General features: G+C 39.4%; 3 protein-coding genes across 4 annotated transcripts; all 3 read left to right on the top strand.

Annotated features, from left to right (window-relative positions):
* The first annotated feature begins 647 nt into the window (after window positions 1-647).
* LOC128449002 (chemerin-like receptor 1) lies at window positions 648-4,745 on the top strand. The gene is made up of 2 exons (XM_053431951.1): window positions 648-760; window positions 1,723-4,745. Exon 2 carries the CDS (start codon window positions 1,734-1,736, stop codon window positions 2,892-2,894), a length of 1,161 nt encoding a protein of 386 aa, XP_053287926.1. The 5' UTR covers window positions 648-760; window positions 1,723-1,733; the 3' UTR covers window positions 2,895-4,745.
* Window positions 696-23,761, top strand: LOC128449003 (chemerin-like receptor 1). 2 transcript variants are annotated; one of them, XM_053431954.1, is made up of 3 exons: window positions 696-760; window positions 21,297-21,357; window positions 21,500-23,761. In XM_053431954.1, exon 3 carries the CDS (start codon window positions 21,511-21,513, stop codon window positions 22,648-22,650), a length of 1,140 nt encoding a protein of 379 aa, XP_053287929.1. In that variant the 5' UTR covers window positions 696-760; window positions 21,297-21,357; window positions 21,500-21,510; the 3' UTR covers window positions 22,651-23,761. The 2 variants fall into 2 exon arrangements, with proteins under 2 accessions (XP_053287929.1, XP_053287927.1); XM_053431952.1 differs by lacking the exons at window positions 696-760; window positions 21,297-21,357 and adding an exon at window positions 20,272-20,454.
* LOC128449001 (chemerin-like receptor 1) lies at window positions 11,124-14,510 on the top strand. Its single transcript, XM_053431950.1, has 2 exons — window positions 11,124-11,217; window positions 12,016-14,510. The coding sequence occupies exon 2, from the start codon at window positions 12,027-12,029 to the stop codon at window positions 13,185-13,187; it is 1,161 nt and encodes a 386-aa protein (XP_053287925.1). The 5' UTR covers window positions 11,124-11,217; window positions 12,016-12,026; the 3' UTR covers window positions 13,188-14,510.
* Window positions 23,762-25,099: the final 1,338 nt, after the last annotated feature.

Raw genomic sequence — 25,099 nt, forward strand, 5'->3', positions numbered from 1 at the left:
ATGCGAAACATCCACGGACAATGTAACTTCAGCAAAATACTAGATTTCAATTATCTCAGGAAAACGGAGCCTTTTTACTTTCTTTTATTTTAATTGAAAATGTATGAAACCAAATTCTGAGATTTTATCTCGGAATCAGATAATGATGTGAATTTCTCGGAACAGAGTTTTTCATTTTTTCAAGTGAATGCAATACACTTCCTTACAGGGACATCATAATGTATTCATATCTGATAAACAGTAAAGAACAGGATGCATGACAACCATCAACCAACATGTGTGCAGTTGCTCTCATTAGAGTGTGTCAAATATATTCCCACTTCAGATGTCATGAATGGATCTACAGATGGTCTGCAGGTCCAGCTTCAGCACGGAGTCAGATTCTGTTCCAACTGTTTGGCAGCCTTGAGTTACTGACAGATGCTGATGTGAATTTCTAGTGGTGCAGGTCAGGGTGAAGTGAGGGGATAGTAAATGATGTAAGACTACATAGATGCTGTTTCACACTGTCAACACAGAACAACCAGGAGCAGCATGTATTTTAAATTTGCAGAACTGTATGATTATCCGTGCAAGGTTGTGCTTGTGCATGAGATGTAACGGTGGGGAGGAGTTTCTTGTGTATGGGCCACTTGTGGTTCCTCCTCAGTGGCAGTGACATATTACAACACACAGGGCAGTTTATATTGACCCGTCAGAGTTTGATCGGGAGACTTCTGCTGCAGATTCATCCTCAACAGACCGCAGGGCTTAGAGAAAGGTACGTTACATTTGTCACTATCATGACCAACTTATTAGACCAAGACGTACATCTTACGTTGGATTTGAATAAAAAAGCATTCATTATTCCCCTAAATTTGCTGCCTTTCTTGCTTGACAACTAATTTGAAAAAAGATTTGTTTGTATATACCTTTATGTACATAAAGCCAGCTGTATTGGTTTGGATGTAAATGTGATTAAACAGTGACAGTATGGGGAATTGATATGTTTATGGACACACAAAAAATAACTCGATTTTGTGGTGACGACATGTTTCTTGTAGGGTAAAAGGTAGGGTAAGTCTCCAGGGAACAAATGTAAGGTGTGTGTGTGTGTGTGAGTGTGTGTGTGTGTGTGTGTGTGTGTGTTTGTGTGTGTGTGTGCGCACATGTCAGGCTGTCAGGAAGATAATAGAAGGATCCAGGTTATCAAGCTTGACCCAGAAATCATCACTGTAAGGTTTTAATAAGCTTTTTATCATGTTGTTCTCTGCATAAAAAAAACAACAAATTTAAGTGACTTTTTATTTTAGTGTTTTATTATCTTTGGTCCAAATTTTTTATTTTAAAGTTCTGTTGATCTGATGTTTAATTCCGCTCAGGAGAACCTGGTGTGCAGTTTATATGGGGTGCAGAGCTTACAGAGAAAAACGATTTGTTTTCTTTCTTTTCTTGCGTGTGGAAGTTGGTGTCGTATAAGATTTGTCTTATTGTCTTTTGAGGGTCATGATAATGTTGTGAAACAGCGGGTCTTGATTGTTGTGACCCCATGATTACAGAGTTCAAGTCATGTCCCCGCAGTCAACATCCTCCCCAGGCCCTTTAGAGGAGTTGACATAAGTGAAGTAATTTTTCTTTTGTGAATTTCAGTTTTCTAAATGAGGTAAATTTTAATCTCCTGTATTAATTATGGATTGTTATTGAACTCAAGGTTAACATTTAAATGTTTGGTTTTTGATTCAGGTTCAAAGGCAATGATGGAGCTAATGACTGCTACCCCTTCCTACGCCATGAACACATCAGACATCAATGGAAGAAACAACTCCTTGGACGAAGAGGACGAAGACTATGACTACAAGGACGAGCACGCTGAGCTGAGACAGTCCCTCAAAATTATGTTTCTCATTGTTTACTGCCTGGTCTTTGTTCTCGGTGTGTTGGGGAATGGAGTGGTCATCTGGGTTACCGGGTTCAAGATGAAGAAAACGATTAACACCATTTGGTTCCTCAATCTTGCTGTGGCCGACTTCCTCTTGACGGCGTTCCTGCCCCTGAGCGTGACGTACACCGCTCTGGATTACCACTGGCCTTTTGGCAACTTCATGTGCAAGGTGAACAGCACTCTGGGCTTTCTGAACATGTTTGCCAGTGTCTTCTTCCTGGTGGTGATCAGTGTGGACAGATGTGTGTCTGTGGTGTGGCCCGTCTGGGCCCAGAACCACAGAAGTGTATGCAAGGCTTCCTGCGTGAGTCTGGTTGTGTGGATACTGGCTCTGATTCTCAGCGCTCCATACTTCATCTTCAAGGACACTGTGTCAGACCCTGACAATGAAGACATCGTCTACTGCTTCAGTAACTTTTCCCTTTCTGACGACTATGAAACACCATCAGTGAAACAGCTGGGAGATTTTCGATATCAGACCATGACCATCACCCGCTTCCTCCTGGGATTCGTCGTCCCCTTCCCCGTCATCGTCTCCTGCTATGCCGTCATCATCCATCGTCTCAGGAGGAACCGCACCCTGGCCAGCCAATCGAGTCGCCCCTTCAAGATCATCGCTGCCATCATCACCACTTTCTTCCTGTGCTGGGCACCGTTTTACAGCATGACTGTAATCCAGCTGGTTTATTACACAGCGATCAGTCCAAGTGAAACCTTGGGCCACATCATCACTATCGGTGACCCGATAGCAACCAGCCTGGCCTTTCTCAACAGCTGCCTGAACCCACTGCTGTATGTGTTCATGGGTAAAGATCTTAAGGGAAAAGCCTGCATGTCCATCATGAACCTGTTGGAGACTGCCTTCCAGGAGGAAGAGACACACTCTTACACCAAGACAAAGTCAACAGGCAGAGAAAAGCAAGCTAGTAATACCAAAGAAGTGTTCTGCCCTGAAAAGGGGAGATATCAATAAAGATGCTTGGACACGATGTTTTCTCTCCGGCTGCTTCATTGAGAATGGCACTGTGGTTCGAGAGCTCATCTTTATGGCCCCTGCAGGTATGACTAATCAATAACCAAATGTCACCTCTCAAACAGGCTATACCAGTAGATCACAGATTAAGTCATCTGGCTGGTAGAAATCTTTCTGTTTTAACAAAAAGGTTTTTAACTTTGTTAACCCTTTTTGTTTAAAACTTTGACCTTTTTCACAGGACTTTGTTCTTATAGGTTAAATATTTTAACCCTTTGTAAGACTATAAATGAATTCCATATGTTTTTATGAGCCTATGTTATTTTATCGCCAATTGAATTTATATTAATAATCAGCTTCCAAATAAAATCAACCTTTCACAGAGGCGGAATAATGTTTACATTCTGCTGGAAAAGCACATGTTTATCTTTAACAGAAAATAGGATATTGTCACATTTCAAAAATCACCAAGAGGGCATTGAAAAATATGAATTAAATAAAAGTATGGTTAAAAAATGGAAAACTGCGAGAAAAGGGAACTTAGTTTCTTCGTCTTTCACATGCACAGCAAATTCTGATGCATCCTGTGGCAAATTCTGAAAATAGAGAATGATATTTGTTGCATCTAGATATATTAACAACACAGTAACAATAATATTTTGAAGAAGAACATCAACAGTTTTTTTTTCTGTACAATTTATTTATGGTTTATCTGGAATAAAAATCTCCAGTTTAAAATAGTGCTTTCAACAAACAGGTTTATAGAAGGTTCATTTTCCAACTTCCCCCTCATACTTAACCCCACCCACTGTTGCCATTGTGTGTGTGTTTGCGTGTGAGTGTGAATGAGAGATATAGTTTTGACTGCTACATGTTCATTGCATGATTTAATAAATATGTTATTCAGCTTGAGGACTGATTCCTGATAGATTAACAAAGAAATAATGTACGTTACCATTAGATTATCATGAATAAAGTAGCACCTGCATTGTAAACCTGCATAGAACAGCTTCCTTTGATCTTCAAATCATGCAGTTGTTCTGGGGGATTTTGGGATGTCTTTTTTTTGTCTTTTGATGATGATGATGATGGCTGTTATTTTTATACTTTTTTGTCACCACCATTATTTCCATTATCACAATACACCTTTTCTCACCTTTTAATATCACATTACACTGGGAAAATAGGTTTTACTATATAAGGCTGCAAATCGCTTATTATAAGTTGCTTTTATCATGATATTGTAAGGGAAATGTTACATGTGACCATAATATAATCATGTTTATGTATACTTTGATTGATCATGATTGAATCTCTAACAAATGTAACTTTTGTGTTGCTATTTCCTGTTGAACTGAATGAGTGTTGGCATGAATTCTCCAGTCACAGTAATCTAATTAGTCTGGATGTACAGAACTACTTTGATGTCTAGAAAGATGAGCATATGCATCCCTGAGAAGTCAGGGTGTTGCTCGACCAACTGATGTTATGTGACTTTCTCACCCACAAATTCATCTAACAAAGACTTTACAGCACGGGGGATTTATGGTGGTTGTAAACATTAAGACAGATGTTACACTCCAGGGGTCTGAGATAGAGCAGGGGACAGGATATCCGTTACCTATTTCCTTTATATCAAAGAGGCTGATCGATAAGTTTGTTCCTCTCTAGGAGGAGGTTGAAGATGTTTGAAGTGCTGCCTTTCTTGAATGTCATTAACTGTTTAACAACCCCCACCCGAATGGCCGGGTTAGCCAAATGTATAAATACCAACCACTGTCTTCTGTCTGGGTGCATATTACAAACTCAACTCTGTGGTATGCATCATGCTCTGAGCATTAAAGTGTGACAATACTGTAAGAGAATTGTGTCTCGTTTCCTCCATGCAAAGGTGGGATTGTAGAAATTGCCACGACAATATACAATAATGTCTTTTAACATAGGAAAAATACTTTAGTAAAATGGTTTGCGCATCAGGGCAATTTTTTTTTAAAACCTTACACTCAAGGAGCTAAACATCGGCCCAGATCTGCACGACTATAAGCACAATGACAGCCTCACACTTTTTGCAACACGATACACACAGTGATCTGCAAAACACTAAACATACTTGTATACAGTGTTGTACATGAATGATGCTCAAAAGAACGCGTTCATTGAACACGTTCATTTTTATGAGAACGTTGAATTGAACGCAACTTAATGACAAATAATGAATTTGAACGGTGAACACGTTCAGATTATCTGAGGTCTAGCTAAAACGTTTAAAACATGTTTTCCTTCTCCTGTGGAGAGACGCTGTCTAAATCACATGCTTCTACCATGTCGTTGCTCAGTGCCCGTAACATGTTCGCGATGTAGCGCAGTGATTCTCAAACTGTGGTCCACCCCACCGATGGGGCGCGCGACCGGGAGGGGGAAACACGAGGCGGAACTAATATTATAGCCGAAGTAATGTTTTGACGTCCGCATGTCTTTAACGGCGGAGCAGTAAACATATCGCTCTTTCGCCGTATCCAGGGGTCGGCAACCCGCGGCTCTTCAGCCCCTCTGCAGTGGCTTCCTGTGCAGTGTTGTGCATTTCACAAAAAATTTCGCGAATAGTGAACTTTACGAAGCAGTTTTATATGTTGAACGTGCACGTGAGGGAACGTTACGTTTATTGGTTAAATCATCATCGTATGAGGCCAGCACAAAATACCAGGAGCAAAAATACCAGACAAACATTTATTTTATAAATTCAAATGATAGAATATAAGTTCTAGCCTAATAAATGGATTCATAGCCAAGCATAGCACTACGATTTGTTGTGCCTTTTGTTTGCAGGGTATGAATAAATAAGCAGGCAAAATTAGCAATAATACAAATATATATATATATACATATATATATATATATATATATATATATATATTTCTTTTAGGAATTGATACATATGAAGTACAGTTAAGGCAAGGGGTAGTGATGGATAAAGTTTCTTTAAAAAAACAAGGTAGGTCTTTCATTTTAACTTTCCATCTTTAAATTATGAAATGAACTGAACTATGAACTAGTTCAGAATTTAAATGGTGAACTGTGAACGTGAACTATTCATGCTTACTTGTATGAACTGAACTTTGAACTAGTTCATGAGAGGTGTGAACTTGCACAACACTGCTTGTATACATAAGACACAGAAGTATATCAAGATGTCACTTCCTTGCAATTCCAAAGCACTGACTGTCAAATGACCACCCCTTTGAGCCAATTGGTTCAACAGAGCCGTCAGGTGCGCAAACACATGATTGCTTAATTGTAGACACACCAATCCGTTACAGTTTTTCTCAGTTGTTAACACACAAAAAGCGAAAATTCGGCACAATTTGCAAAACCATCACTTCATGTATCAATCACTCGACCCAATTTGGCACTGCTTCACACTCCCTTATCTGCATTAGACTCTGACTTTCATTCTTTACACTCTGATGTCAATTACACATCACATTGTTGTCAAAACACTACACACAATGTTCAGTTGTTGCACACACTTCTCAAGTAAAATCTCAAAGCATCAACCTACAACACACAAATACTCAAATCTCTAAACATTCAGGTCTGTTGAGCAATTTCACCTCATTTTCACAGCCGAACAGGAGACTGAAATTGTAGATATGGTTCGTGAGAACAACTCAATTACACTCAGATAAATAAAAACTAGGATCCTGGCTGACCATGCTACATTTAGAAACGTCCAGACCGTCAGCCTCTCTACATTGGAGCGTATTCTTCATAGGACTGCCATGCGGATGAAACAAGTGTTCAGGGTCCCATTTGAACGGAACACAGGCATGAAGGAGTTACGGTGAGAGTTTGTGCTTGTAAGTTCCATACATTCAGCACTGACACATGCATGTATTGTACCTTTAAGCCAAAATTGTTCCTTTTTCTAAAGTGTCTCACTGTAGCCCACTGTGTTGACCTCTCTGTGTCCATACTGTAACTTGCATTGTCATGCTGTCTGTGTCAGCGGATTTACATAACATTACATTACATTTCATTTAGCTGACGCTTTTATCCAAAGCGACTTACAATAAGTGCATTCAACCCCAAGGGAACAAACCCAGGACATTTCCAGGAGCATGACACAGCTCATGTGTTGTACCAGTACATCATTATTGATGAGGTGGGACTCAACCTGGTGAAGAGGAGGCGACGGGGTAGAAACGTCATTGGCCAGCGGGCCATTGTTGAAGCCCCCGGCCAGCGTGGTGGGAACATCACAATGTGTGCTGCAATGAATCACCATGGGATCTTGCACCGTGGGACCGGGTCCCACTGCTCCAGGCATGGAGGAAGCATGTGGCGACGTGAGTGTAGAGGCCTGTCAGGGCTTCATGCGCCACTCAAGGTGTTTCTTCTAACGCTGCTTGGACAGGGAGAATATTGCCTGTGATGTGGATGAGGCCCTCTGGCCAGATAGGAACCGGAGGCCTGATGCCTGAATAATTGTTGTGAAGGGGGGGGCGGGTTAACAGTACTGTACTGTTCTCTGTGTGTACCGAAATAGACCTTTTTTTTAATGCATATTTGTGTGCTGTTTTATATTTGACTATGAAAAAAGTAGGCCTACACTGAGACATTTTACAAAAAGAGAAATGGCTCATTCTCCAGAGTCACTGTCATTCGTATGGTGTGTTCCATTTTGATGATTGTGTTTTCAGTTTTGCACTTCAGTGTGCTGTAAATGCTTGGTAGTGTGCAAGCAAATGCTTAGTTGTGTGTACTCAATGAATGGTATGTGTGTGTCATTTGAAAAAATGGCTGTGTGTACCAAATGAAAACACGAGTTCCATTTTGTGAACAGGTAAGAGATTAGATGGCAAAGAGTCATCTTGCAAAGGGAGTGTCAGGTTTAGCATTTTGTGTGTCAGGTTTTCAGTTTTCTGTGTGCAGTTTTGAGAAAGCCGTTATTGTTTTGAAAAACGTGTTTTAACAATTGTGAAAAACTGTAAGCGCTATACAAATGCATCAGGTGAGTTCAACCTGACAAAAGCAAGTAGGAGAGGCAGAAATACCATTGGCCATGGGGCTATAATCCATGTCCCAGGGCAACGTGGAGGTAACATCACCCTTTGCGCTGCCACTACACAGAATGGGGTCCTCCTCCGTCACACCAATATGGGCCTTACAACACACCTCACATTCTCACATTTTTGCGCCGATTGCACAACATCGTCACAGCGGTAAACCACATGCACCAGAAGCAATACATTCGCATCTGGGTAAATGTGTCATTCCACCCCTCTCCTCTGGTCCAGAACTGGATTCAACACCATACACAGTTTACAGTACCACATCTTCCACCATACTCTCCGTCTCTAAACCCAATCAAAGTGTTTTTCTCTGCATGGCGATGGAGGGTTTACGATCTCCGGCCCCAGGCTCAGGGACCCCTCATTGAAACCAGTACTTGATACAGAATTTTCTGCTTGTCTGATATTTGCTGAGCTTGCAGTGTTATGCACACTCCTGTAGTAGCATGAAAACTGGGGAAAATTTTGTTGGGATTCTCAATGTTGGCTGAGTTGGGTATATGGAGAGAAACACATTATATTTGATTTCAGTCTGCAGCATTGGTCTTGTGTAGTGTTTGGTGAATTTATTATGTATTTGCACTTTCTCTGTGTACTTCACTTACAGCACTCTAGCCACTGAGAAGTAGAATTGCTAAAAGTGTTTGAGGTTAGCAACAGCAGTGTGTAACTAGGTCAAACTGAATTAAGTCATATGAAATGTGTGTGTTTTTCATGTAGTAACAAAATATGGTTTTGATAAATTAGTTAATAGTTTTTCAAGAGTGTTTCATTTTGCAAAGGATCTGAGGTGTTCTGCTCATTGGATGTGTGGTTGTGCTAATTGTGTGTAGTGTTTTGAAACACCTAGCCCTGTTTTAAAAATCATAAGCAATCGAGAAAAACTGTAAAAGTCTTTTGAAAAACTATCTCCATAATTTACTGTGCAGTAGATGCAGCCATTGTGCACAACATCCAGTCATTTTTTCAGACAGGATGATTAACTGGTTGAGAAAATAAAGAATATCTTCAGTATGTTCATGTTCTTATTCCTGTAATGTACTCCCGTAGGTAAATTAAATTCCTAAAATGATTTTGAAGGATAAGGGAAATGATGTGCCATTGAGAATTACAGTATTTTGCTGTCATTATGAACTGGTATAAAGTTGTGCCAGTAGTATTCAGGAAAACATCTGCGCTCACATAAGGAACTGTGGAACAATCTCCCTGCGGCCCCAGAGAGTGAAATGTTTCAAGGGACAATAAAGTTTTTTCAAGTGAAGTAAGTGTCATGATCAGAGGGAAGTGAATGCTTTCCAAAAAAATGTAAGAAAGAACAGGGAGAAAAATGCACACATATAACCATTATACACATAAACACACAAATGCAGTCAAACTGAATGACATGTACAGTGCCCGGGTGCCATTCATTATACAGTACTTTTGTTAGCTGCACCATGACAGCTATAGGGGATGCACTGTGCCACTTTATCGGAAACACTAATTTCAGATTAGGTATTACATTAGTTTATGGCTAAATTTGTGCAACACAAACATGACAGAGATGTTGTAACATGTGGTTGATGTAACGGACGTTGTGTTTCTCATCTATCTCATAAACTCCAGTTGATGATTTTGATGTCTTCATCCGTCTGTTGCATCAAAGACAGCAAGCAATGAAACTAGGATTTTATAAGCCATGATCAAAGACTCTTTTTTATCATCAAATATGCAGTCACATGACCTACAAAACATAGTAATAAGGGACGTATGTAACAGGTTTAACTGAAAATAGCATCTAGTGTTAAGTAGTGTTTGCCCATCACTGAGGATTATAAATGTTCATTTCCTTACTTTCCCCTCGCACCCAACCGTCTGACGCCATTACTTGTGTGCCTCATAAAATACATCGACAGTGTGTGTTTGTGTGTGTGTGTATGTGTATGTGTGTGTGTATGTGTGTGTGTGTGTGTGTGTGTGTGTCTGTGTGTGTGAGCTGACTTTTTTCAGTTAATCTTCATCATAGACAGAAATACATTTACTCACATTTCCAAAGCAAAAATCAATCAGTTCTCAAAGTTTTTAATGATGAATACAATGGAAACAATTGTATAAGCGCACTTTTCTGTGTCATAATCTGAATCTCTCTATCAAAGATCAATGTTTATGTAAACAGTGTAAATGATAATTGTTTATTTTTGCCTTTTTTAACCCGACAGAACCCTGAGATAATTATCTCAGAAATTCCGACCATAACATATAATAACATTTTCTAAATACTGCACGACATGATTATGTATAGTACCTATTGTGAATTTTATGGGGATAAGATAGAAAAAGGAAATATAGTTAAAATTTTTGTCCATAATTCTAATTTTTCGTTTGTTAGTCTTTTGTAGTTCAGTGTAATTTATACAGAAGGAGAGTCTGACAGTTTTAAGTAACGCTATACATCATGGCTCTAATACAAGAACTGTCGCCAAACAAAAGACTTTCTAAAAGGCAACAGTTACATGTAGCACGCTGAACAAGGACTCTATGCGAAACGTCCGTACAAAATGTAACTTCAGCAAAATACTAGATTACATTTATCTCAGGAAAACGGAGCCTTATTACTTTTTCTTTTTTTTTAACTGAAAATGTATCTAGAAATCTTCAAGATAATAATGTCAGAAAAACAGAGCTTTCTTTAAAAAATATATAAATTAGGACTTAGGATTTTTTCAAGTGAATGCAATACGCTTCCGATAAACAGTACAAAACAGGATGCATGATGGTCTGGATGTCCAGCTTCAGCACGGAGTCAGCTTCTGTTCCAACTGTTTGGCAGCCTTGAGTTACTGACAGATGCTGATGTGAATTTCTAGTGGTGCAAGTCAGGGTGAAGTGAGGGAATAGTAAATGATGTAAGACTACATAGATGCTGTTTCACACTGTCAACACAAAACAACAAGGAGCAGCATGTATTTTCAAGTTGTAAGCAGAGCTGTAAGATTATCATAATATCCATCATGCAGCTCATGTATCAGTGAAGACATTCATTTAGTCTACGTGACATTTGCAATTACACAGCGCAAACCGTGCAAGGGTAAGCTTGTGCATGAGATGTAACGGTGGGGAGGAGTTTCTTGTGTATGGGCCACTTGTGGTTCCTCTTCAGTGGCAGTGACATATTACAACACACAGGGCAGATTATATTGACCTGTCAGAGTTTGATCAGGGAAACTTCTGCTGCAGATTCATCCTCAACAGACCGCGGGACTTAGAGAAAGGTACGTTACATTTGCCAGTTTACATGAGCTTAAGTGGTGAAAAGGAACTATCACGACCAATTTATTAGACCAAGATATACATCTTACGTTGGATTTGAATAATAAAGCATTCATTATTTTTGGAATATTTGCTGCCCTTCTGGTTTGTCAACTACTAAGATTTGTTTGGATGTACATTTATGTACATCAAGCCTGCTGTATGTGGATGTAAATATGATCACACATTGACATCATTGGGAATTGATATCTTTATGGACACAAAAAAATTGATAAATTTTTGTCGTTACGACATGTTTCTAGTAGGGTAAAAGGTAGAGTAAGTCTCCAGGAAACAAATGTGAGGTGTGTGTGTGTGGGGGGGGGGGGGGGGGGGGGTGTGTGTGGGGGGGGGGGTGTGTGTGTGTTTGTGCGTGTGTGTATGTGTGTGTGTGTGTGTTATTAATTTTTATTTTTTTTGTGTGTGTTTTATTATCTGTGGTTCTGATTTTTTTCAATTTTAAAGTTCTGTTGATCTGATGTTGATTTCACTCAGGAGAACCTGGTGTGCAGTTTATATTTGGTGCAGAGCCTAAAGAGATAAAAACGTATTGTTTTCTTTCTTTTCTTGCGTTTGGAAGTTGGTGTTGTATAAGATTTGTCTTATTGTCTTTTGTGGGTCATGATAAGGTTGTGAAGCAGCGGCCATGATTGTTGTTACCCCATGATTACAGAGTTCAAGTCATTTTTTTTTGTGGAATGAATGTCCTGAATTGTTGTTGAACTCAAGGTTAACTTTTAAATGTTTTGTTTTTGATTTAGGTTCAAAGACAATGATGGAGCTAATGACTGCTACCCCTTTCTACGCCATGAACACATCAAACATCACTGGAAGAAACAACTCCTTGTACGAAGACGACGAAGACTATGACTACAAGGACGAGCACGCTGAGCTGAGACATTCCCTCAACATCATGCCTCTCATTGTTTACTGCCTGGTCTTTGTTCTCGGTGTGTTCGGGAATGGAGTGGTTATCTGGGTGACCGGGTTCAAGATGAAGAAAACCATTAACACTGTTTGGTTTCTCAATCTCGCCGTGGCCGACCTCCTCTTCACGGCGATCCTGCCCCTGAGTGTGACGGACACCGCTCTGGATTACCACTGGCCTTTTGGCAACTTCATGTGCAAGGTGAGCAGCACTGTGGGCTTTCTGAACATGTTTGCCAGTGTCTACTTCCTGGTGGTGATCAGTGTGAACAGATGTGTGTCTGTGGTGTGGCCCGTCTGGGCCCAGAACCACCGAAGTGTACGCAAGGCTTCCTGCGTGAGTCTGGTTGTTTGGATACTGGCTCTGATTCTCAGCGCTCCATACTTCATCTTCGAGGACACTGTGTCAGACCCTTACGATGAAGACATCATCTACTGCTTCAGTAACTTTGCCCTTTCTGACGACAATGAAACACCATCAGTGAAACAGCTGGGAGATTTTCGACATCAGACCATGACCATCACCTACCTCCTCCTGGGATTCGTCGTCCCCTTCACGGTCATCGTCTCCTGCTATGCCGTCATCATCCATCGTCTCAGGAGGAACCGCACCCTGGCCAGCCAATCGAGTCGCCCCTTCAAGATCATCGCTGCCGTCATCATCACTTTCTTCCTGTGCTGGGCGCCGTATCACATCATGGCTCTCATCGAGATGGTTAATCACACGGCGATCCACTCGAGTGAAACATTGGATCACGTCATCACTATCGGTTTCCCTATAGCAACCAGCCTGGCCTTTCTCAACAGCTGCCTGAACCCACTGCTGTATGTGTTCATGGGTAAAGATCTTAAAGACAAAATCTGCAAGTCCATCATGAACCAGTTGGAGACTGCCTTCCAGGAGGAAGAGACACACTCTCACACCAAGACAAAGTCAACAAACAGAGACAAGCAAGCTAGTAATACCAAAGAAGTGTTCCGCCCTGAAAAGGGGAGATATCAATAAAGACGCTTGGACACAATGTTTCCTCTCCGGCAGCTTCATTGAGAATGGCACCTTGGCCCGAGAGCTCCCCTATCTGGCCTTTGCAGGTATGACTAATCAATCACCAAATGACACCGCTCGAACAGGCTATACCAGTAGATCACAGATTATTTCATCTGGCAGGTAGAAATCCTTACTGTTTTAACAAAAAGGTTTTTAACTTTGTTAACCCTTTTTGTTTAAAACTTTGACCTTTTTCACAGGACTTTGTCCTTATAGCTTAAATATGTTAACTCTTTCTAAGACTATCAAAGAATTCCATTTGTTTTTATGTCCCTATGACTGCTTTTATTGCCCATTGAATTTTTATCAATAATCAGCTTCCTAATAAAATCAACCTATCACATAGGCGGAATAATGTATCAATTCTGCTAGAAAAGGGAACTTAGTTTCTTCGTCTTTCACATGCATAGCAAATTCTAAAGGTTCCTGTGAAAAATTCTGAAAAATAGACAATTATATTTGTTGTTTATGGGTCATCATTTAGATATTTTAATAACACAGTAATGATAATATTTTGAGGAAGAACTGTACCCTATAGTTATGTTAAGCTGGAATATAAATCTACAGTGTAAAATAGTGCTGCCAACAAACAGGTTTATAGAAAGTTAATTTCCCACCTTCCCCCTCATACTTAACCCCACCCACTGATGCCATTGTGTGTGTGTGTGTGTGTGTGTGTGTGTGTGTGTGTGTGTGTGTGTGTGTGTGTGTGTGAGTGTGAAAGAAACATATATTTGTGACTGCTCCATGTCCATTGCATGATCTAATAAAAATGTTGTTCAGCTTGAGGACTGATTCCTGAGAGACTAATAAAGAGATACTTTACGTTACCATTAATTTATCATGAATAAAGTAGCAGCTGTATTGTAAACTTGCGTAGAACAGCTTCATTTGACTTTGTCTTTTTTTGTCTTTTGATGATGATGATGGCTGTTATTTTGATACTTTTTTGTTACCACCATTTTTTTCAGAATCAAAACATTATCAGGTCTTGACCACCTTATCTCTCAAAATGTTCATCTCATTATCACCTTTTAATATCACATTTCACTGTGACAAATATGCTTTACTATATAATTCTGCAAATCACTGATTATAAGTTGCTTTTATCATGATATATACAATAATTGAATGTCTTTTTACATAGGAAAAATACTTTAGTAGAATGGTTTGTGCATATTCATGTCAAATTTTTGCACTCTTTGATTGCTTTGATATTCTCCACTGATGCAAAGGACCGGCTGCTTTGAGCCTAATAAAGACATATTTTTCTGACTACGACTTTGACATTTTGTGAGGGTCTGTTAACTCATCCTGAGAACGTGTATTACTGTGTAGAATCTCTTTGATCTAGTGTCAAACACTTCAATGTACAAGATACAGGGTAATCTCTCTGTGGTTAAAAGAATTTTGAAAAACTATCTTCATAACATTTACTGTGCAGCAGAGGGAGACATTGTGCACAACATCCATTCATTTTCTCAGACAGGATAATTAACTGGAGGAGAAAATAAAGAATATCTTAAGTATGTTTTTGCGCAAAAGACTGTAACTATCAGGATGTTGTTCATGTTCTTATTCCTGTCATGTACTCCCGTGGGTAAATTCAATTTCTGAAATGATTTTGAAGGTTAAGGGAAATAACGTGCCATTTAGAGACTTGTTATTTTTACAGTATTTTGCTGTCATTGAGAACTATTATAAAGTTGTGCGAGTAGTATTCAGGAAAACATCTGCTCTCACTTAACGAACTGTGGAACAATCTCCCTGAGGAGATCCATCGGGCTAACTCCTCTTTTAAATCTATACTATCTATTCTATTTCCATTACAAATAAGAATAAGAATATAAATAATAAGAATAAGAATAAGAACAAGAACAAGAACAAGAATAAATGTTGTGTTCAAGCTTGTTGAGAAGGATATGTATTTTTTATTTTAATCTTCATAGTTTGTAATTGCTTTTTTCATTATTGTTATTAGTATCCTTCTTCTTCTTCTTCTTCATCATCATCATCTTATTATTATAAATTTTTTGTCGTTATTATTATTGCTTAATTCATATTGTGTTTTTTTCACTTCATATGTTTAATAAATTTGGTTTTATTATTATTATTATTATTGATTAATTCATGTTGTTAAAGATTGTAAAGAAGGGGGGTATTTTAATATTATATTATTATCATTATTTATTTTTTACATTTGTGGAAAAACGTGATGAACAAATGCAGAATGCGCCATGACGTCTTTGCGCTAACCAGTCTGATATGTTCCTGTGGGACGGTCGTGGCCTGCAGCGCTGAACAGGCGGCGGCCCCAGAGAGTGAAATGTTTCAAGGGACAGAAAGTTTATTTATGTAAAATAAGTGTCATGATCAGAGGGGAGGGAATGCTTTCCAGAAAAATCTAAGACAGAACAGGGAGAAAAATGCACACACATAATCGTTATACACATAAACACACACAGGCAGTCAAACTGAATGACATGTACAGTGCCATTCATAATACAGTACTTTTGTTAGCTGCACCATGACCGCAATAAGGGATGCACTGTGCCACTTTCTCGGAAACACTGATTTCAGATTAGGTATTACCAGGGGTGGACTGGCCATCTGGCATACCGGGCATCGTCCCGGTGGGCCGTTGACCCAATGTGGGCCGGTCTGGTCCGCTCTGTTTTTTTTTTTTGTTGTTTTTTTCTCTTCTTCCTCTCTAAACTCCCTCCAATTGGGCCGGCCAATTGGCTACAGAGGTCCAGCAGTGTGTTGCCATATTCGACACATATTATTGGTCTATTGTTTGTCATTGTCAATCAATCATGGGCTAACAGGCTCAGAGAGCCCTGACAGTGCTGTCAATCACAACACAAACCAGGGTGGGGCGGGACCTCATGGCATTGGCGGGGGGAGTCGCGGGACGGGCTGCTGCTGAGACAGAAACTTAAAATGGATAATAAGAGTAAAAAGCGCCCGGGTGGCGCTGAGAAGCATCTGAAAAAAAAGCTGAAGTCTCTGGAGGTGGAGGCTGCTAAATGTGCCAAACTGACGGAGCTATTTGGTGCCGGGTTCACCAGCCCAGCAGCAGCAGGTGCGCCGGGAGACGAGCGAGGAGGACTCGACAATGATGAGCGAGTGGAGGCAGACGTGGTAAGTAACGTTGGCCTGGGGCTGGCTAGGCTACATTTTTGAGACATGTCCAAAACAAAGTAGAAAACGTTTTTGATTTTGTTTTAAAATGCCGAATTGTGCTATTATGGGTTATTATTGTTCAGATGATTTAGCTAAGCTAGCTAAGAGCTGCTAACGTCGTTTACTGTTGCCATAGCTGAGCTGTAAATAGAGATGCAGAATCAAGCTGTATTGAAAACAGATTACAAGTAAAGTAAAAATAATTAGTTTAATTTGAAATATTTGCCATTGAATTTATTGTAATCTTTTAATTCATTTATTGTTTATTGAGGTGATAACTATTTAATAGGTATAATTTGTGTGTAAATGTTCCACTGATAAGGTGAGAAATATTTAATATTATTGTTATTATCACACAAGTTTTATTGTGCTTATGTGTTGATCCTTAATGGTGTGATCATGTACACTAAATGATCAATTATTCTCCATTACAGGTTGTTGTGATATATTTGAGGAGTCGTTCTCCCTCTGTTTTATATGTGGACATTTGGGACCACTGTTAGAATTTGGTAAGTTTATCATGTATTTTTTATTGTATAAATTCATTCTTCATAATTATAATAATTTTCAAAAGGTTTTAAAAGAAACACACATCCAAAAAGTTCTCAACTCTAGGTGCAGGACAGAGGAAAACATTTTCTTTATTTTATTATAATGTATCCATGTCCTTCTCCGGGTGACCACTTGACATGTGAGAGCCTGAGAAGTTGTTCCCCCTCTGTCCATGTGAGAGGACTTGCTCTCTGTCTGCCTCCACTCTCTGCCTTCACTGTACCAAAGTTTGTCTGTTGAGTCTCCTCTAGTCTGGTGAGTTTATCATTTTTTATGTTTTATGAAATCATACTTAATTTGTGATGATTAGAGACATTATAATGTATCCATGTCCTTCTCAGGTTGACCACTTGACATGTGAGAGCCTGAGGAGTTGTTTTCCAGACAAAGGTAGAGCTGGCAGGGGCGTCACCCTGGGCCTGCCCTTTTGGGCTGGGCTTCAGCTGCAGATCTAAAGGCTGCTTCCAGGGGCATGGGGCCCTCAGCCTTTGTTTTTCTTTGCTTCTGCACCTTACAACATACATCACACCTTATTTTCACACATCCAAACACTGTTAATACCACTGACGCGTAACATATTTTACACATCCCACTACGTAGTTAGAGCTATCTTGATTTGGAGTTAAATAAATTTACTTTTGGCTTGAGAGGTTTGTGTGTGGCCTCCCTTCTTGTTGCCATCTTTGAGCTAGGTGGTAACAGTAGTATGCATGAGAGAAGACGCCGCGAGATTTGTGGACTTCTATGTGGTGTCCGCTGATAATGTAGTGGGCTGGTCTGGACAGACAATGCCAGGGCTGAATTTTTGTCCCAGTCCACCCCTGGGTATTACATAAGTTTATGGCTAAATTTGTGCAACACAAACACGACAGAGATGTTGTAACATGTGGTTAAGGGAACCCGCTTCCTCCTGGGATTCGTCGTCCCCTTCACCATCATCGTCTCCTGCTATGCCGTCATCATCCATCGTCTCAGGAGGAACCGCACCCTGGCCAGCCAATCGAATTGCTCCTTCAAGATCATCGCTGCCGTCATCACCACTTTCTTGTTGGGCTGGGCGCAGTTTTACAGCATGACTGTAATCCAGCTGGTTTATCAGACGGCGATCCACTCAAGTGAAACATTAGTATTTTTGTTAGCTGCACCATGACAGCTGTAAGGGATGCACTGTGCCACTTTATCGGAAACACTAATTTCAGATTAGGTATTACATTAGTTTCTGGCTAAATTTGTGCAACACAAACATGACAGAGATGTTGTAACATGTGGTTGATGTAAGGGACGTTGTGTTTCTCATGTCTCATAAACTCAATCGTTGGATATTTTGTCTTCATCCGTCTGTTGCATCAAAGACAGCAAGCAATGAAACTAGGAGTTTATAAGCCATGATCAGAGACTCTTTTTTATCATTAAATACGCAGTCACATGACCTACAAAACACAGTAATAAGGGACGTATGGAACAGGTTTAACTGAAAAAAAAATCTAGAGTTAAATAGTGTTTGCCCATCACTGAGGATTATACAATGTTCATTTCCTTACTTTCCCCTCGCACCCAACCCACTGACGGCATTACTTGTGTGCCTCATAAAATACATCGACAGTGTGTGTATGTGTGTGTTTGTGTTTGTGTGTGTGTGTGTGTGCATGAGCTGACTTTTGACTGCTACATGCCAACTGCATGCTTTGATAAACATATTATTCAGCATTAGGTCTGGTTCATGAGGGCTTGACAAAGAATTATGTTACCATGAGACTGTTGTGGTTAATTTGAACTTGCATTTTAACTTCTCATTTGATCTTTGGATCATTTTCAGCTGATTTTAGAGGGCATACTTTAATGTTTGTGACCCCCCCCCCCCCCCCCCCCCCGAGTACATCCTCGAAACTTTTGAAATGCATCGTGTCAGTTAATCTTCATCATGGACAGAAATACATTTACTCACATTTCCAAAGCAAGAATCAATCAGTTCTCAAGTTGTTGCTGATTAATTGAATGGAAACAACTGTAATAGCACACTTTTCTGTGTCATAATCTGAACCTCTGTATCAAAGATCATTTTTTATGTAAACAGAGTAAATGATAATTGTTTCTTTTGCCATTTTTAACCCTACAGTGGCGAAATCTTTTACAAGTCCGTAAATGACGATGATGACTGTTATTGTGATTCTTGTCGTATACCATTATTTCTATTATTAAAATGTTATGTAGATTTAACCCCTTTCTCACTTGTAATGTTCATCTCATTATCACTTTAAAACACTGTAATAAATATGTTAGTATTAGGAAAGGCTGCAAATCAGTGGCTGTTACTGGTCAGGAAGTGGACAAATCATCAGTCTTTTATATTAATATTCAGAAACTATGGAAGCGTATTGCATTCACCTGAAAAAATTTAAATAGTGTTTTTCTGAGATAATTATCTCTGAAAATCCAACAATAACAGTATAATTACATTTTATAAATACTAAACGACATGATTATGTATAGTACCTATTACAAATTTTATGAGGTTAAGATAGATAAAGAAAACATAGTTTTCATTTTTGTCCATAATTCACATTTTTTGTTTGGTAGACTTTTGTAGTTCACTGTTATTTGTACAGAAGGATAGTCTGACAGTTTTAAGCGACGCCATACATCATGGCGCTAATACAAGAACCGTCGCCAAACAAAAGACTTTCTAAAAGGCGACAGTTACATGTAGCAGTCTGAACAAGGACTCTATGTGAAACGTCCATGCAAAATGTAACTTCAGCAAAATACTAGATTACAATTATCTCAGAAAAACTGAGCCTTTTTATTTTATTTTTTTTTTAAATGAAAATGTATGAAACCAAATTCTGAGATTTTATCTCGGAATCAGATAATGATGTGAATTTCTCGGAACAGAGTTTTTCATTTTTTCAAGTGAATGCAATACACTTCCTTACAGGGACAGCATAATGTATTCATATCTGATAAACAGTAAAGAACAGGATGCATGACAACCATCAACCAACATGTGTGCAGTTGCTCTCATTAGAGTGTGTCAAATATATTCCCACTTCAGATGTCATGAATGGATCTACAGATGGTCTGCAGGTCCAGCTTCAGCACGGAGTCAGATTCTCTTCCAACTGTTTGGCAGCCTTGAGTTACTGACAGATGCTGATGTGAATTTCTAGTGGTGCAGGTCAGGGTGAAGTGAGGGGATAGTAAATGATGTAAGACTACATAGATGCTGTTTCACACTGTCAACACAGAACAACCAGGAGCAGCATGTATTTTAAATTTGCAGAACTGTATGATTATCCGTGCAAGGTTGTGCTTGTGCATGAGATGTAACGGTGGGGAGGAGTTTCTTGTGTATGGGCCACTTGTGGTTCCTCCTCAGTGGCAGTGACATATTACAACACACAGGGCAGATTATATCGACCTGTCAGAGTTTGATCGGGAGACTTCTGCTGCAGATTCATCCTCAACAGACCGCCGGACTTAGAGAAAGGTACGTTACATTTGTCACTATCATGACCAATTTATTAGACCAAGACGTACATCTTATGTTGGATTTGAATAAAAAAGCATTCGTTAGTCCCCTAAATTTGCTGCCTTTCTTGCTTGACAACTAATTTGAAAAAATATTTGCTTGTATATACCTTTATGTACATAAAGCCAGCTGTATTGGTTTGGATGTAAATGTGATTAAACAGTGACAGTATGGGGAATTGATATGTTTATGGACACACAAAAAAATGACTCGATTTTGTGGTGACAACATGTTTCTAGTAGGGTAAAAGGTAGGGTAAGTCTCCAGGAAACAAATGTAAGGTGTGTGTGTGTGTGTGTGTGTGTGTGTGTGTGTGTGTGTGTGTGTGTGTGTGTGTGTGTGTGTGTGTGTGTCTGTGTGTGTGTGTGTGTGTGTGTGTGTGTGTGTGTGTGTGCATGCATCTCAGGCTGTCAGGAAGATTATAGAAGGATCCAGGTTATCAAGCTTGACCTAGAAATCATCACTGTAAGGCTTTAATTAGCTTTTTATCATGTTGTTCTCTGCATAAAAAATAAACAAATGTAAGTAATTAAGTACATAAAGTGACTCTTTATTGTTTTATTATCTGTGGTCTAAATTTTTTATTTTAAAGTCCTGTTGATCTGATGTTGATTTCGCTCAGGAGAACCTGGTGTGCAGTTTATATGGGGTGCAGAGCTTACAGAGAAAAAACGTTTTGTTTTCTTTCTTTTCTTGCGTGTGGAAGTTGGTGTCGTATAAGATTTGTCTTATTGTCTTTTGTGGGTCGTGAAAATGTTGTGAAACAGCAGGTCATGATTGTTGTTACCCCATGATTTCAGAGTTCAAGTCATGCCCCCGCAGAAAGCATCCTCCCCAGGTCTTTTACAGGAATTGACCTAGGTGAAGTCATTTTTCTTTTGTGGAATGAATGTCCTGATTTTGAATTTCAGATTTCAAATTAGGTACATTTTTATCTCCTGTATTAATTATGGATTTTTATTGAACTCAAGGTTAACATTTAATTGTTTTGTTTTTGATTCAGGTTCAAAGACAATGATGGAGCTAATGACTGCTACCCCTTTCTACGCCATGAACTCATCAAACATCACTGGAAGAAACAACTCCTTGGACGAAGAGGACGAGCTCACCGAGCTGAGACTGTCCCTCAAAATCATGTCTCTCATTGTTTACTGCCTGGCCTTTGTTCTCGGTGTGTTGGGGAATGGAGTGGTTATCTGGGTGACCGGGTTCAAGATGAAGAAAACAATTAACACCGTTTGGTTCCTCAATCTCGCTGTGGCTGACTTCCTCTTCACGGCGTTCCTGCCCCTGGGTGTGACGTATACCGCTCTGGATTACCACTGGCCTTTTGGCAACTTTATGTGCAGACTCAATGCCCTTGTACTATCCTTGAACATGTTCGCCAGTGTCTACTTCCTGATGGTGATCAGTGTGAACAGATGTGTGTCTGTGGTGTGGCCCGTCTGGGCCCAGAACCACCGAAGTGTACGCAAGGCTTCCTGCGTGAGTCTGGTTGTTTGGATACTGGCTCTGATTCTCAGCGCTCCATACATCATCTTCAAGGACACTGTGTCAGACCCTTACGATGAAGACATCGTCTACTGCTTCAGTAACTTTTCCCTTTCTGACGACAAAGAAACACCATCAGTGAAACAGCTGGGAGATTTTCGACATCAGACCATGACCATTACCCGCTTCCTCCTGGGATTCGTCGTCCCCTTCACGGTCATCGTCTCCTGCTATGCCGTCATCATCCATCGTCTCAGGAGGACCCGCACCCTGGCCAGCCAATCGAGTCGCCCCTTCAAGATCATCGCTGCCGTCATCATCACTTTCTTCCTGTGCTGGGCGCCGTATCACATCATGGCTCTCATCGAGATGGTTAATCACACGGCGATCCACTTGAGTGAAACATTGGGCCACATCATCACTATCGGTTTCCCTATAGCAACCAGCCTGGCCTTTCTCAACAGCTGCCTGAACCCACTGCTGTATGTGTTCATGGGTAAAGATCTTAAAGACAAAATCTGCAAGTCCATCATGAACCAGTTGGAGACTGCCTTCCAGGAGGAAGAGACACACTCTTACACCAAGACAAAGTCAACAAACAGAGACAAGCAAGCTAGTAATACCAAAGAAGTGTTCCGCCCTGAAAAGGGGAGATATCAATAAAGACGCTTGGACACAATGTTTCCTCTCCGGCAGCTTCATTGAGAATGGCACCTTGGCCCGAGAGCTCCCCTATCTGGCCTTTGCAGGTATGACTAATCAATCACCAAATGACACCGCTCGAACAGGCTATACCAGTAGATCACAGATTATTTCATCTGGCAGGTAGAAATCCTTACTGTTTTAACAAAAAGGTTTTTAACTTTGTTAACCCTTTTTGTTTAAAACTTTGACCTTTTTCACAGGACTTTGTTCTTATAGCTTAAATATTTTAACCCTTTCTAAGACTATAAAATAATTCCATTTGTTTTTATGTCCCTATGACTGCTTTTATTGCCCATTGAATTTTTATTCAATTTTATTCAATTTTTATTTAGCTGGAATATAAATCTACAGTGTAAAATAGTGCTGTCAACAAACAGGTTTATAGAAAGTTAATTTCCCACCTTCCCCCTCATACTTAACCCCACCCACTGATGCCATTGTGTGTGTGTGTGTGTGTGTGTGTGTGTGTGTGTGTGTGTGTGTGTGTGTGTGTTTGTGTGTGTGTGTGAAAGAAACATATATTTGTGACTGCTCCATGTCCATTGCATGATCTAATAAAAATGTTGTTCAGCTTGAGGACTGATTCCTGAGAGACTAATAAAGAGATACTTTACGTTACCATTAATTTATCATGAATAAAGTAGCAGCTGTATTGTAAACTTGCGTAGAACAGCTTCATTTGACTTTGTCTTTTTTTGTCTTTTGATGATGATGATGGCTGTTATTTTGATACTTTTTTGTTACCACCATTTTTTTCAGAATCAAAATATCATCAGGTCTTGACCACCTTATCTCTCAAAATGTTCATCTCATTATCACCTTTTAATATCACATTTCACTGTGACAAATATGCTTTACTATATAATTCTGCAAATCACTGATTATAAGTTGCTTTTATCATGATATATACAATAATTGAATGTCTTTTTACATAGGAAAAATACTTTAGTAGAATGGTTTGTGCATATTCATGTCAAATTTTTGCACTCTTTGATTGCTTTGATATTCTCCACTGATGCAAAGGACCGGCTGCTTTGAGCCTAATAAAGACATATTTTTCTGACTACGACTTTGACATTTTGTGAGGGTCTGTTAACTCATCCTGAGAACGTGTATTACTGTGTAGAATCTCTTTGATCTAGTGTCAAACACTTCAATGTACAAGATACAGGGTAATCTCTCTGTGGTTAAAAGAATTTTGAAAAACTATCTTCATAACATTTACTGTGCAGCAGAGGGAGACATTGTGCACAACATCCATTCATTTTCTCAGACAGGATAATTAACTGGAGGAGAAAATAAAGAATATCTTAAGTATGTTTTTGCGCAAAAGACTGTAACTATCAGGATGTTGTTCATGTTCTTATTCCTGTCATGTACTCCCGTGGGTAAATTCAATTTCTGAAATGATTTTGAAGGTTAAGGGAAATAACGTGCCATTTAGAGACTTGTGATTTTTACAGTATTTTGCTGTCATTGAGAACTATTATAAAGTTGTGCGGAAAACATCTGCTCTCACTTAACGAACTGTGGAACAATCTCCCTGAGGAGATCCATCGGGCTAACTCCTCTTTTAAATCTATACTATCTATTCTATTTCCATTACAAATAAGAATAAGAATATAAATAATAAGAATAAGAATAAGAACAAGAACAAGAACAAGAATAAATGTTGTGTTCAAGCTTGTTGAGAAGGATATGTATTTTTTATTTTAATCTTCATAGTTTGTAATTGCTTTTTTCATTATTGTTATTAGTATCTTTCTTCTTCTTCTTCATCATCATCATCTTATTATTATACATTTTTTGTCGTTATTATTATTGCTTAATTCATATTGTGTTTTTTTCACTTCATATGTTTAATAAATTTGGTTTTATTATTATTATTATTATTGATTATTTCATGTTGTTAAAGATTGTAAAGAAGGGGGGGTATTTTAATATTGTATTATTATCATTATTTATTTTTTACATTTGTGGAAAAACGTGATGAACAAATGCAGAATGCGCCATGACGTCTTTGCGCTAACCAGTCTGATATGTTCCTGTGGGACGGTCGTGGCCTGCAGCGCTGAACAGGCGGCGGCCCCAGAGAGTGAAATGTTTCAAGGGACAGAAAGTTTATTTATGTAAAATAAGTGTCATGATCAGAGGGGAGGGAATGCTTTCCAGAAAAATCTAAGACAGAACAGGGAGAAAAATGCACACACATAATCGTTATACACATAAACACACACAGGCAGTCAAACTGAATGACATGTACAGTGCCATTCATAATACAGTACTTTTGTTAGCTGCACCATGACCGCAATAAGGGATGCACTGTGCCACTTTCTCGGAAACACTGATTTCAGATTAGGTATTACCAGGGGTGGACTGGCCATCTGGCATACCGGGCATCGTCCCG

Source organism: Pleuronectes platessa, chromosome 10, assembly GCF_947347685.1.
Source record: "Pleuronectes platessa chromosome 10, fPlePla1.1, whole genome shotgun sequence".
NCBI lineage: Eukaryota > Metazoa > Chordata > Actinopteri > Pleuronectiformes > Pleuronectidae > Pleuronectes > Pleuronectes platessa.

Coding starts and splice junctions, on each gene's coding strand:
- LOC128449002 (XM_053431951.1), top strand. CDS start 1,734: ATGATGGAGCTAATGACTGCTACCCCTTCCTACGCCATGAACACATCA.
- LOC128449001 (XM_053431950.1), top strand. CDS start 12,027: ATGATGGAGCTAATGACTGCTACCCCTTTCTACGCCATGAACACATCA.
- LOC128449003 (XM_053431954.1), top strand. CDS start 21,511: ATGATGGAGCTAATGACTGCTACCCCTTTCTACGCCATGAACTCATCA.